At 39.5% G+C, this 14,039-nt stretch overlaps 1 protein-coding gene across 4 annotated transcripts in view; it reads right to left on the bottom strand.

Annotated features, from left to right (window-relative positions):
- CMTM4 (CKLF like MARVEL transmembrane domain containing 4) overlaps positions 1-14,039 on the bottom strand; it is a 57,921-nt gene that overhangs the window by 38,288 nt on the left and 5,594 nt on the right. For all 4 annotated transcript variants that reach the window (XM_035336404.1, XM_035336406.1, XM_035336408.1 and 1 more), the window contains exon 2: positions 173-349. In XM_035336404.1, coding sequence (XP_035192295.1) covers positions 173-349 — 177 coding nt within the window. The remainder of the gene's footprint in view (positions 1-172; positions 350-14,039) is intronic.

Here is a 14,039-nt window from a genome sequence, read left to right as displayed (position 1 = left end):
ACGTTGCAAAGCTCATTCTGCTGTTTGTATTCAAAGTAAAATGTACACTTAACTCAGCATAAAGAGTACTCACACAGAATATTAAACATCAGCAGAAAGTAAAGTTCAAAGACCAAACTTAAGAACAGTTTTGCAGACATTATAAACAGAGTAAAGATTTGTATGAACTTACAGTAAGATTCCAGTTGATCTGTGGTATTCTTGTGTGAAGATTTAGACTGAACATTAGCAACAGAACTCCAGTAACCACCAATGCACTACAGCTCACAAACTCGAAGAAATAAAGGCCTTCGCAAGGGGAGCATTCCATGATGGTCTCTATGCAGATGAATGCAATCAGTGCCAAAACCTAGGAAGAAAAACAAGTGGAAAAAATATAAATAGATTTCCACATTTTGAAAATAGCCACAAGTATTCCTGAAATTTCCATTGGGAACATGATCAGTTTACACTCAGGAATGTGTGATTTTAGTTTATAACAGGGCACTGTCTGAGAGCAAAAACAAAGGCAAATTAATGCAAGATTTTGTGGATATCTCCTGTTCAACGAAGTATAATTACAAGGAGTCTAACATGAAAGTGACTGAGACACCCAGAAATTCAAGAAACCCCTTCAGGCCTTTGGCTGAACATGCAAAACGGTACCTCAAACATTTTATTTCATTTTGTACTCATGATAAGCTATTCCAAAACTTGAAGACAGAATGCATTTGCCTTTTGGGCCAATCTCAAGCTCAATTATACAGTATTAATACAATATGATTGTAAAAGATATTGCAATAAAGCTATTATTTAAAATTCAAAATGAGCTAGAAATCTCAATCAAAAATAGCATAAATTCAGGATCTCTACCAGCCTTCAAAAATGCCTGCCTGTTTTCACATTTTAGGATAACACGGTGAAAATCACTATCTCTTCAATGCACAGAACTAAAATATGTAGAAGACACACACCAATATTAACTACCATTTAGATCTACAGAGAGCATTAAAGTTAGATATTTAGAAGTACATTTCAAACCAATTCCTCTATAAATTGAACTGGTAAAAGAAAACAAATGGAATTGATGCCTTTTTTCCCCAACTTTCCATGAAAGCAAGGAAGGCCTTAAGAGTGCTCTGCTTTGTGTTTCAAGACAAACACCCACCCACCAACCCACTCACATTTCTCAGAAAGAATTCACTTTTTTGCTCTACCACAAAATTCTGCTGAGACCTTAGTCAATCCAATTCAATTTAAGGATGAAGAATTTACAGAGATAGCCTCCTACGAGTAAATACCTCATAATTTCAACACTTTGCACCAAAGTTAAGATTAGCAGAAGCCACAATACAAATCAATTTCTGCCAAACTGTCCTTTGCCAATTTCAATATTTTTGCAGATACACTTTCTTCTAGTACTTTGTATGCTTAATACATTAGTTTGTGTCTCTGCCTCCTATCAAATCATCTGGCAAAATGAAGAAAAATGATTTTGAAAGAATACTTAATTTTTGTCACTAATATCAGCAGTAATTCTAAGTAAAGGACAACACTGTGCACTTCCTTTGTCGTAGACTTCAGAACACAGCTAATTTCAGTTTAAAATTTAATTAAAACAGAGCAAAAAAAATTTTTTTTCTTTAATCATACTAGGATATAAAGCCTCTCAAAGTTCATTTAGCATGCCATTTTTAAGATGGTATATGCTATACTAATTTTTGCCAGCTAATAGAGCAGGCTAATTCCCAAATTCTGAACGGATACCTAGTAACTAAATGTTTAACTTTGGATTATACCCTTGACATTAAATAGCTATGGAATGGGAAAAACAAACAAAAAAAAAAAGCATGCAAAGCATGCAGTAAAACTGCGCATTCAAAAAAAGAAAGTCAGGATCAAACTCCAGTTATGATTTCAGCAATGGCATGAAAAACAAACAACTCTGTCCAGAAAGCAGCTTCATTTTACAGTATTAGCATGCAATAAAGTCCATGTTTTCTGTGAACACAAGCCTCATTACTGAAGTTGACATGGAATACAATTTAAAAAAACATAAAGATCCAAAAAAAAAAATAAATCTTAGGTGTCTCAAGTAGGATCAACATCAAGGATTAATGCTTAAAGTCAGAGTTAGCTGGCAAAATTTTTACTTGTAGATGTTCCAATATAATGTAGCCTCCAGTGCTCTTGCCACTACTTGTGACACAACACTTCTAAAATTTTTTATTGTTTTAAAAGAAATGATTTTTCAATATTCTCTAGAAAGTAGTACAAGCCCAAACAATATTAGGTTCATTTTCTAAAAATATAAACAGCTCTGAATTGTACCAGCAACCAGCAGTAGCGTACAGCGGCCTAGGTTGTAACAGCATGAGTCTATTGGTAGCTTTTATCAGAAAACTTGAGAGAAAACCTCAACTGCCTCAGTTTATGATGGAGATTATGACAGCAAAGCTGAATCTGTCTTTTGAAAACATGGGTACAATAATTCACTACTAATGTGAGTTATCATCACTGAGTCGATCAAGACACCTGAAAGAACGTTCCCATGAAAACAATTCTCTTGCAACACTTTCTATTTTTCTTTCAATAATATCTTTTTAAGCATACCTAAAGACCATCCTTCCTACCAAAGCTACAGATAATACTTCCTGTTAACCATCTGTTATTTGTCTCACAATTAATGCTATTACAAAAAACATAAATAAAAATTAATCACCACAAAAAACCTATCCTCCCACAGATACTTCCCTTTTCGCAAACACCATAAAAACTTCAGTGTTTATTAAGAAATATTTTCTCTGAAAATTAGGATAATCTTGTCCCTGTCCACATTCATAAATTTGCCAGAAACATCCTTTCAATTAATTACAAGTGATGCAAATCTTTTAAAAAACACACTAATGCTGCTTCCACTGCCCATTTCACTCTAAAATAGACCCAATTTTATTTCTATTGAAAAAGCAAACCACTCTGAACACATGAAACAAACAGGAAATACATCATAGAATCAAACCCATGACTTAGCTACATTACTTGAGTGTTGTGTAAATTCTGTGACATGAGCCCAAGCAGCTTGTCACAGGCCATGGTTCATCTAGTGATCAAATTCATTTAAAAAACAACAATCAAAAAAAATAGAAGCACATATATTAACATTGCAAGAAAAAATTCATTTTCACTGCATTATTAAACAGATGAAATAAATCATGTCAGACACGCTGTATAAGGTAGCAAATTAATACAGTTTTGCCACCCAGAACACCATTCAGCTAACATGCCATAAAGCAGACGGATATGATCATATACATGAACCCAGGAGCTCTCCACTGCAGACTGGAAACAGACCAGAAGTCTTTATCCCAGCTTATTTTCTGACAGAACTCATTGCAGGTTTAGAGCTAGCCATTTTCTCCTGTTCTGTCACAGAGCTCCTTAACCATAATGAAAACATCTCTTCTAGCACCTACGTTTGTCTCCATATACTGTCTACCCACCCCTGCCTACTGAACTAGCTACGCTACATAAAGGTGACTGCTTACCATGGCTCAAAGACGTGAAGAGTCACTTCTTCGCATCTTCCTACACTGTTCCCACCATCCCAGATGTAAGATGGCTGCCTTGCCCAACGAGCTGCCCACATACAGCCTCCTGAGGAGAGAGGGAAGCTGAAGGCCGCAGGATGGCTTCTCCAGCCCCAGAGGCCTCCACGCTCTGTCTGGAGGTGCTCCAGGGCAGCAATGTCCCACACGACCAAGCCACAAAGCTGCAGCAGAGGAAAATACCCACTCCCCAGATGCCAACGATAAAGCTCTTGCTTTATAACACAAGTGGCCAACGTTCCCTCAGGAAACCAGGGCATGGGAGCTGTCTAGGCCTGAGGCCACCTCCCGTGACTGCAGTGACAGGACTAGCTAAAAAAAACAGCACCGTATCACAGCATGGGCCCCAGTCAATGAAAAGCAAACTGCAATTTACCCAGCAATCCTTACTTTCTAGTCACACACCTCTTTTCATATTTTTAGAGCGATGAGTTTTGACAAGAAGTTTTTCCACAAGCAGAAGTTTCAAGGTTGGTTTACTGAGGAAAAATGAGAAGTTGAATGTGGCACAGATCTCCTCTTACATGAATAACTGCTCTCTCCCACAGACGACACAGCTACAGCTTTCTTGGATAGAGTCAAGAGAAAGTTTTCTCTGATGGATGACATGAAACTTTTCAGCTGTTTTTCTCTGCAGTGAGTACTTCGGGGAGTTTTCTATTCCACCCTATTTTTTTTTTCTCCCCTCCTTTTTGACGGTTGTTTCTAGTTTCCCGTCTACCTCCACCCTTCCCAAAAGAAGCAATGTAGGTATTGCATCAACATGAAACACTGTCATGGTGGAAACATCTGCTTATTCTGCTGGACACACAGGTCCACGCTGAGGCACTGTAGGCCTCCTGCAACATCGCATTTCTCCTGAGCACAGGAGATACAAGAGCCAGGTCAACAAAAGCAGGACAAAGAAAAAGGAGCTGCTGGGTGAGTTGAGAACAGCGGCGGGTCTGCCTGGGCCCGCAGCACAGCGTGTGCTGTACAGCTGCAGCTCTGTGATGGAGGAAGCTTCCCAGAGCACCTCGTCCCTCACCTCCCACTAACACAAGGCAGAGAAGTCTCCAGCTACAGCATTAGGTATGAGATGTATTTCCCAATAATGATTTCTGGGCCTTTTTGGTTTTAATAAAATTTAAAAACAAACATTAAATTGTTATCCAGTTTTATTGCTTGGGATGTTGAGGACCACTAAGGTAATTCATGTACAATCTGAGGCTTCTGCATTTCTGTTATAGAGCACTGAACTCCGCATAAAGGCTCTATTCAAAAGAAGCAGCCCCTCACTGGAAAGGGATGAAGCTACTACAATTAAGGGTCATTTAATTCTTGAAAGAGTGCCTCTATGCTGGGATTCAATGTTCTTTGATGTAGGTGCATTAGCCTCATACCATTATTTTATTCATCTCAACTTTCCTGTAAATTCCCCTGGAGAAGAGCCTTTAATGAAGAAATCATCTGCCTTAGGCCTACGTAAATGGCTTATATTTACATCACTTTCTTGGCAACACAGGCATGTCAGACAAAACACTGCATCCCCCCAAAATGGAGAAAATGTGCTATGACAGGCAATAACGCTGAAAGAAACGCTTTTAGGAAGTTGCTAATGGTGCATCTTTCCTACCAACGATAAAAGTACATCGTATTTTAATTTTGAATAAATAATAATGATTATCAAACAACTTTGCACTAAAAATAAAGACAGTTCTGCAATGAAAACAAAGTAAGAAGTTTTCCTGTTTATCTAAAACGTTACCACAGAAAGCCTTATTGTGTGGTTAAATGACATAATTACGCATGATTTCCAAAAAAACACAAAATGGTCAGCATTTTTTCTGCCTGAAAAATACCCACAGAATTTCAGTAAGAATGTCACACTACCAAGACATTTTTACATCCAGACCGTTTAAATTAATGGTACAGCACAATACATATCCACAAAATTGAGAATAAATAAATTGCTTTTACACCACTTAAAGTATCTGAAGACGTTAAACTTTCTTGAATTAAAATCTAGATTTATCGTTCTCATTTACTTGGCCCAGCAGTCCTAACTTAATGTATGAAACCAAGTGGGTCTCATTCCCTGCAAAGCACATGTATTTCCCACATCTAAAACAGCTGGCACAGATACGAATATTTGGGATCATATGGCTTAAACACAGCACTGCTTCTCCAGCAGGAAACCATCTTTTACCCTAAGCAGAAGAATGACTGATTTCCCGCCTGTTCTTAGCTTGTATCCTTAAGACTAAAAGAAATGTATTATTAACTGGTAATTGGACTGCAAGGAGCTTTAAATCACAAATGAGTATTAAACTTCTTAAAAGAAAATTTAGAAAAACGATGCTTACCAGAGAAGGAAGCTTAAGCAAGCACAAGTGATTCAGCACCCTGGATAAATTAAACTGTGCTCTAATGGCACAAAATATAACATGGAACCAATTCAGAGAAACTCAGTGAGACCTCTGAATTCAACTTGGGTTTGGTATTGGTGGCGATGATAGAAATAATAGCAGAACACTCAAACTTCAGATCTTTGTTGCACCTCTAGGGTTTTGCATGTAGCGGCGATCAAGTTTTTACTATTTCTTAGTTCCTTTTTGGGTGTAACATAGCAAGACTTCAGCACATTTAATACTGTGGGATCTTTATTAAATCAGCTGATAGCTTGCCACCTCCATCAATTTTATATAACCTTTGAAAGACTCATCTACTGCTGACTTCCCTTCCTCAGCTTAGGCGAAAGACCAATTCTAAATATAGAACATATTTCTGAGGCCAGAAACATTCTGTTGGAGTATTATAAGAGCCATATTTAAGAAGGAGGGTAACTTTTTAACAAAGTTAACTGGAAGTTACTTGTTTCAAAACACTAAGTACATCAGAACTAACACTAGAAAGAAATTAACTGGACTGAACTAAGCTAAACAGAAGAGATTATCAACTGGCTAAAACTGAAATACTTAAGTTTTGAAAGTGAAATTAACCATCGAGTCCTGAATGGAAGAAACCCACACAGGCAAAGTAGTAGCATATTTCCTGCTCCATATGATTGGTGCAGTGTTGTATTTGTTGCTTGGACACACCTATTCAACAAACATTGCATTAGATACATGCAAAACCAATTCCAGTTCAAATACTGTAAAATACAGTATGTTTGGTAGTAAGGAAATAGCTTATGCAATGTTGTTTCTTTGGTGGCCTGTTTTTTTTTTTTTTTTGGTTTGTTTGTTTTGGTTTGGTTTTTTTTGGTTGGTTGTGTTTTTTTTGTTTGTTTGTTTGTTTTTTTAAGAAAAATGCAGTATTCCTGTTACTGCAAAGCAAAATCACTTTTTTTTTTTTTTTTTTTTTTTTTTACCTTACATTAGTACCATTCTCCAAGCTAACCCACTTTAGCTTTACAAGCAATAAAACAACATGGAGACAGGCACGGTGACAAGAGCCCTGACCCCCTGGCTGGCCGATCCCCACAGAGCTGGCACTGGCAGCCAGACGTCCCCAAACCCTCTGCCTCCACCCCAGTGCCACCACAGCTCGTGGCCACCTACACCCAAACCGCCCAAATCCACTGGAACTCCCCATTCCGTGGGAACAGCTCAGGGCGACGACACTTCAAGATCTCAAAAGGGAAAGAAGGCTGCTGGCTTAATCCACGTCTGCAATGACTTCCCTAAAGCATCTGCAACAGCCCAGCACCTCTGAAACTAATAGGCACGGGTGGTCTCGAAGACCTGAACCACCAGACCCATGTCCTGCTCCACACAGAGTGGCCTCAGGCTGAGGCACCAGACCCCCATGACCACAGCCACCTCTATTGCCTTCCCCCTGACAAGGGAGGGGTGGCTGCCGAGTGCCCACCGGCACCAGAGGTCTCCGAGCCAGGACGGGCTGGGGGACAGGAGTCACCTCGCGGCACCTGTAAAGCCCTGCTCAATGATTTTGCAGAACAGACAGCGAGTTTGTCTTCTTTAGTTACAGCCAACTAAAACACAGACATCTTTGTAACAAAGAAAAATAAATAGATCACTCTGACTGAGCTGTATTTCCTTTTTATCCAGTCAGATGACCAAAAGAACCACTGAGCAGAACCCGAAGCCAAGGCACATTATGAAGAGATGTTTGTTTTATGCACATTAAATTTCCCCACAGAAATCCGAATGAGATGGAAACATACCTTCCAAGTTAGACACAGAAGAAATGCAGTACACCACCTGTCCTATAACCAACCAAAAGCCCATCAACTTTTTGTAACAACCCCATCCCACAAGTCATTCATCTGAAGATCATACATGATAAAGGCAAACAAAACTTACAAAATTATTTCCCACTGACTTCTTTCCATAGGAACTTAAACCCCTGGTCCGCACGAACTACAATTCCTGTGCATTTTAATTTCAGACATTTTCATAAGCAGCAGGTACTACAAGACAGTAACGAACAAAAGCCCAACATACCAAGTTACAGCATATGAATGGGAAAGGTAGAAATGTCTATTACACACCAGGAACAGCTCAAATTTAAAGGCTTATTCTATATCTACAGTACACTGAACTGTGCCAATGGCTTCAGTGAGCACACATATAATACTCAATGATAGGAAGTGGGTTTTCCCTCTCCTTTTCACAGCTTCCTGATATTTGAAGCTTGGTTTTCCTATTGTCTCACCCTCATTTTGATGGATATCCACAAGCCCAGCTTTTTATAGCCATCTTTCCCAAACTTTACAAGCTAATCTCCGTAACAGCACTGCCTGCTGCAAGACTGCAGGCTCCTCAGTAAATCCTTTCGAACACCTCAGCGAGCCTCAGCACACCCCTCCCTGCCTGTGCCAGGCAGAAAGCACAACGAGCAAGCTCTTACAGACCCACCACTGCAGTATGCCCATGTCAGGCTTCAGGACAGCATGCTGGAGTGCTGGCAAAAAGCATAATTAATCATGCCCGTAACAGAAAAGTGGAAATTCTTTACATGTGAAGCTACTCGGCTAGCTTTCTTCAAGTCTAATTTTATCACAGTTTGACTGGCATCTGCATAGTATGTTCTTAGACATGCTAAGTAAGAACAGGTTAGAAAACATCACACATTTCTTCTTTGCTGCACTAATTTTAATACGTTGAATCCTTTGCATCCTCCTCAGCCACTGGCAGCTGCACTTATTGGGGCAGAAAGGGAAAGAGGAAGAATAAAATACTTTTCCAGAAGTCCCATTTACTTCTAGTCTTACTCATGCGGGCTTTATTAAAATAGTAACACAGAGTACAAACTGACTAAAGGAAACAGAACAGAGAAAAAAAATCTATCTTAACAGCTGAGTTCAAGAAAAGTTTAGTAGGCCTCACTTTCAGTCACCAAGACAGGGGAAGATGCATCCTTCCTTAAAAGAAATGATAGCTCTTGTTTGCCTTTTTGACTGATGTAATTGTTAGTTGCACCAAAAGTCACTGGTTTTATTTCATTGTTTGTTTCTTTAAGAACAATAAAATGTTTTTTATTACACCAACCTGTAAAAACTCATAAATTATCATATCTTTGCTATTAAAAAACCTGGCTACATAGCGTTATCTTATTTTTGTCTCCAGGCTGCACACATGTTCTGTATGTTAGGTACAAACATGCTCTCTGCTGGAACAGGACACTGAGATCAGGCTCATGTGATTTTTAAATAAAGTATAAACATTTTGGCTATTCCTTCACTTTTGAGAATTCTCCACTCAGCTCTTAAAGCAGAGAAAAATCAACACTTCTGGACTGGCTTCATGTTCCCATTCGTGTTCAAATGCCAACCAGTGTTGGAAACTGGTCTAGTCAAAACAATATTAAAACACAGTACTGTAAATTCTGTAACAAACAGGAGGATAAATGAATTGGTTTTAAAAAGTAAAGGTGTACTTGTAAAATTTGTCAAGGTACTTGATCCGTATGGCCCCGTGTTTAACTAGCCTGTTCGGCAATTTTAAAGTAAGTGAAAGTTCTATTTTAAGACTATCAGAATCAGTCTGTATCCTTTAAAAACCCATTTAATCCTAATTATAAGTAAACATCAAACAGCCCACAAATACTAAAACAAGAAAGGAATTTTAATGAGAACACAATCAAGAACTTAAAGTAGTCCTAAAGAATCCATTAAAGTTTTTTGAGCTTGTTTTTGTTTAAAGGAAATGGTGCAAAATGTCCTTGCAATCCCAAGGTTCCCAAGATTGCAATCTGAAGGCCCCCTTAGATGCCATGCCTTAAAAGGCAAAAAGAGTCTAGACATACTGGTAAAACAGAACATTAAAAAAAATAGATGTAGGCCAGAACATTAAAGAGCACTGCCAGCTGTACCGGGGAATGCATGAAACCTTCAAGCCTGTCTTGCTGTTTAGACTGTCTTACAACCGTTATATAGTAATATCTCACCCAAAATAGAAAGGAACCCACAAACTTGCATTGCATAATGGCAAATCCACCTACTCATGATTTTATAACTCAAGAACAGATCTGCCTAAAGACTGCAAACAAACTCAGCACACTGCAAACAGAGGACTATAAAATGATGTTAACAACACAAAACCCTTACGAGTCCAGCAAGAACATCTTGACCTTCTCGGTCACAATTCTTATCATCCCACCACTGTGACCTAAACATACTGAACATCCCAGGGCCTTCGGAAACTTTCCTAGAATTCTGAGAAGTGCTTTTTTCTAAATACTTGGAAGGTGTGATACCACCATATAAAATCAAAAGATCCCACACTCCCTGAAAGGTTTCATCTGCATCAGTTAAGTTTCCACGCTTTAAACACAACAATTAAAGGAAACTAATGATGAAAAAAAACCTATGATGAACCCCCGATAAATTTATTCACAACAGTCAAGTGGCAATATCAATTACTAGTGTGAAAAGAATTTCATGGGACAAAGGTGTCTAAAGGTTGAAGATTCATAACACTTCAGTATTTCATAATATTCACAATGTGCTTGTTGCTTTCTTGCATGCACATTTCAGTTTAAAAATGTCCTAGAAGTATAGAAAAATACTAAAATGAAAACACTTGTGGTTGATTCATAAAATAATTCAGAAAAAAAATTGGCAGAACTCCCCAAGAAGCTGTTATGAGCACTGCTATATTATAGCCACATTTTTGCATCTGAAAATGAGAACATTTAGTCTAAGTGAAAGTTAACCAAAAGTGCCACTGTATGTACCAGATCCAAGTACAGGACATATTTCCATGCACCAGGTACACAGTTGCTGTTCTTTTAAGCCATGCTCTAAGGGAAGAAACCATCATGAACAATTTCAGCTGGCTTGCAAGATGAACACTTTGTGAACATACATGCAAGCTAAAGAAAACTTTAAGAAATGTCTTGTCTAACACCACCTGAATATCAAGTTACATATAAAAAAAAAATGTAGACAAACCTGAAGACGCTAAGGTAAAAATACATCATTATATTCTTACACAAATGAGGACCCTAAGTATCAGAGCCTTTGGATCAGAGAGTTGGAATTGTGACAATGGAAATTACAGTTCCCAGTTTAATTTGCACACAATTAGATTAAAAACTCGCAAAGTTACTCTGCTAACCTGAAACTCCATTTCAGCTATTATGCTATTCTAGCAACATGCTGCAGTGTGACTATGGATTTCATCCTGGACACCCACTAAATAAAATGACGCTTCAGACCTGATCCCTGCAGGGACTGTAGTACTTGATTCATGCTGTTCCACACTGTGCAGACTTCGCGGTCCAGGCGAGTGCTACTCCAGCTCTGAGACCTCTCTGCCCACAGTCAGTAACATTTTGGACCCATTTTTATTCATAATTGTGTTTTCCTACCTCTACTCTACACAAGGCTTGTGTAGCAGGCTTTTGCTTTCCTCCTCCTATTATTCTGCAGAGTTTCCAGAGAAACCTAAACATCACTTCCATATTTTGGAAGCAACTGATTACATAAATAATCTGAGAATTAGGTAAGTTTCTGTTTTTTGTTTAAGTCAGGGTGTATTTCTTTTAATTCAGATCAAATTCAGAAATAGCGACTGCTACTGCTACAGACTGACAGCATTTGACCCCTTGTTAAGTCTTCTGTTCAGGTGGCTACTCACTGCATGTACACAATGATTTCAGTACTTTGTTACACTAAGGTAGGCGTTTCTGAAATACAACTTCATGCACGGGGTGAAGACTATCAAGACATGACTATCGAGTTGAACTGACAAATGATGCATTAACTGGTATCAAAAGGAACGGATTCCTCTTTTACTGCTTATGTTACAGGAAAAACGAAGCCTCTTAAATTTCTAGTCCTTTTTCTTATGTTACAAGATAATTAAATCTCTAGGGAGCCTCATCAACCAGAGAGAGATTAACAGAAAGATTACAAGAAAAGAAGGTTGCTTTCCAAATCATAATCCCATTAGAATTACAGTTCTCATTGCAGCATCTACAATTAATACAATGTACCCATTCCCATTAAAGTAGTTCATAATGGTAGGGGGGAAAAATAAAGCATACATATTACTGAGACAATAGAAGTTTCTTCTGAAAGCAGAATTTTAAACTACCCAGCATCTTAGAGAAAAATCTGCAGCTGGAATTTGGAGTTTAATGACTGTAGGACAACGGCCCATGGCCCGACTGCATTTAAGAGACACCATGGAAGAGACCAAAAGCCATTTGCTTTGCTGTTGGATGACAGCCACAGCCTTTTCTTCACATGCACACAGAAACAATAAAAACCAAAGCTAAACAGTGTTATCTCATCATTCTTCCTTCTATGGTAAATGTCAGTATAAAAATATCACCACACGGCAGTGCCGATCTATAACCTTTCAAGAGAAAACTTTCCAAAGAGAAATCAAGAGTCTCAGAGACACTGTACAGACATCCTCTACCTCAATAGGATTTCTAAGCCTACGTGCCTATTACAAATGTTATTCTTTTAATATATTATCACGACAAGCTTCTTCTAAGATGAGATCCCAAAGATCACTAGCATCCACTGCCATACTCCCATTTTCTGAACGAGCTACAAATACCACCAACCATCTACGCTCAACGTACAATAGCAAAGTCATAAATCTTATATAAAAGCCAATTTATTGTTTGAAAATTACAACAGAATAAAACACGGAAGATGCAGTGGAACGGCTCTGAACTGCCAGCGTAACCCTAGCACACAGCAGGGGAGGTATTCCCAGCAGAGGCGTGACAAGCACCAAGGTCACCGCACACACTGGCACGCCAGCCCTGCAGGCTGCCTTCTCCTGGGCTGTGCTCCTCCGAACGGATCTCCGGGCGGCAGGCGGAGCCCGGGCAGGTTGCAGGGGAGCAGAGAGCCCCAGTGACGAGCAGAGTCCACAGCAACCCCGTCTGGCTTTGTGAAGCGAGGTGACCGAGCGCGGACAGCTGTTTCAAAGTACTGTTTCAAAGTACGTGGAGCAAAGCATGGTTATGCAAATCGGCAGTGTTGACACAAGAACAAATGGCTATAAATATGCTAGAGATAAGCTCACACCAGAAACAAAAAAAGGCTTACATACCTCAAAGGAGCAGAATAAAAGAGCAAAAGGTAGCTTTAAAGGTGAAACTTGATCGCTTATAGGAAAAACTAAGGCATGAAGTTGCCAGTGACACTGAAACTGCTTCAGGAGGCTCAGGTGTCTCCTGCAGTGCTCCACATCTCTCTCCAAGACCACCAACACCTTGTCATTGGGACGAGCAACCTGACCAATGACCCTGCCAAGCAATCCATGACAATGTCATCTACTGACCTCCATCAGGTACAGCTTAACTGCCTGTTCCCACTGGTACTACCATACTCACATAGAGCCAAATTTCCCAACAACTACTGTGAAAGTAGTCTCACTGTATTCATAAAGGTATCCAGCAGCCAGCCACTAACTTCTGTCCAGTACAGACAGACAGCCGCCCGTAAGTCGCGCAGCTCCCTGCCCCAGCAGCCCTTAAACGAGCAGGGTAGGAATCACGGTGCTGTGCAGCTGCAGGGGAGCACCACAGTCACACCGAGGGACAAGGACAAGCATGAGACACACCACGAGGTGCGGAGCTCTGGATCGGGGTGGGTGGGAGGTTGGGGAACCCAAGTGACCCTCCCCTCCAGCAGCCATCTGAAGGATGCTGAGCTGAAGGCATGAGAATGCTGCAATAACAAAACTGACTGCTGAGCACCTTGGACTAGTTTTCAACCTGATTCGAGCCGTTAGCAGTTACCTTACTACTTGGAACATAAATTATGGCTATTTTTTAATGTAATTAACAATGTGAACTCTCAATAGCCTTATTGTAGGTACACATAGGTAGGTACTACAGGCTTTTTCAATTTTGATTTCTTCATTGCGATAGACTAATAGCAAAGAATGTCAGAGTAGTCCTGGCCTTAACCAATTTCTGGATATGGAAACGTGTAATGATAGTAAGCCACAGAACAACTTTTTCCAACATTCAGCTACT

The sequence above is a fragment of the Oxyura jamaicensis genome, chromosome 11, assembly GCF_011077185.1.
Source record: "Oxyura jamaicensis isolate SHBP4307 breed ruddy duck chromosome 11, BPBGC_Ojam_1.0, whole genome shotgun sequence".
Classification (NCBI taxonomy): Eukaryota; Metazoa; Chordata; class Aves; order Anseriformes; family Anatidae; genus Oxyura; species Oxyura jamaicensis.
This window is presented reverse-complemented; position numbering and strand designations above follow the sequence as displayed.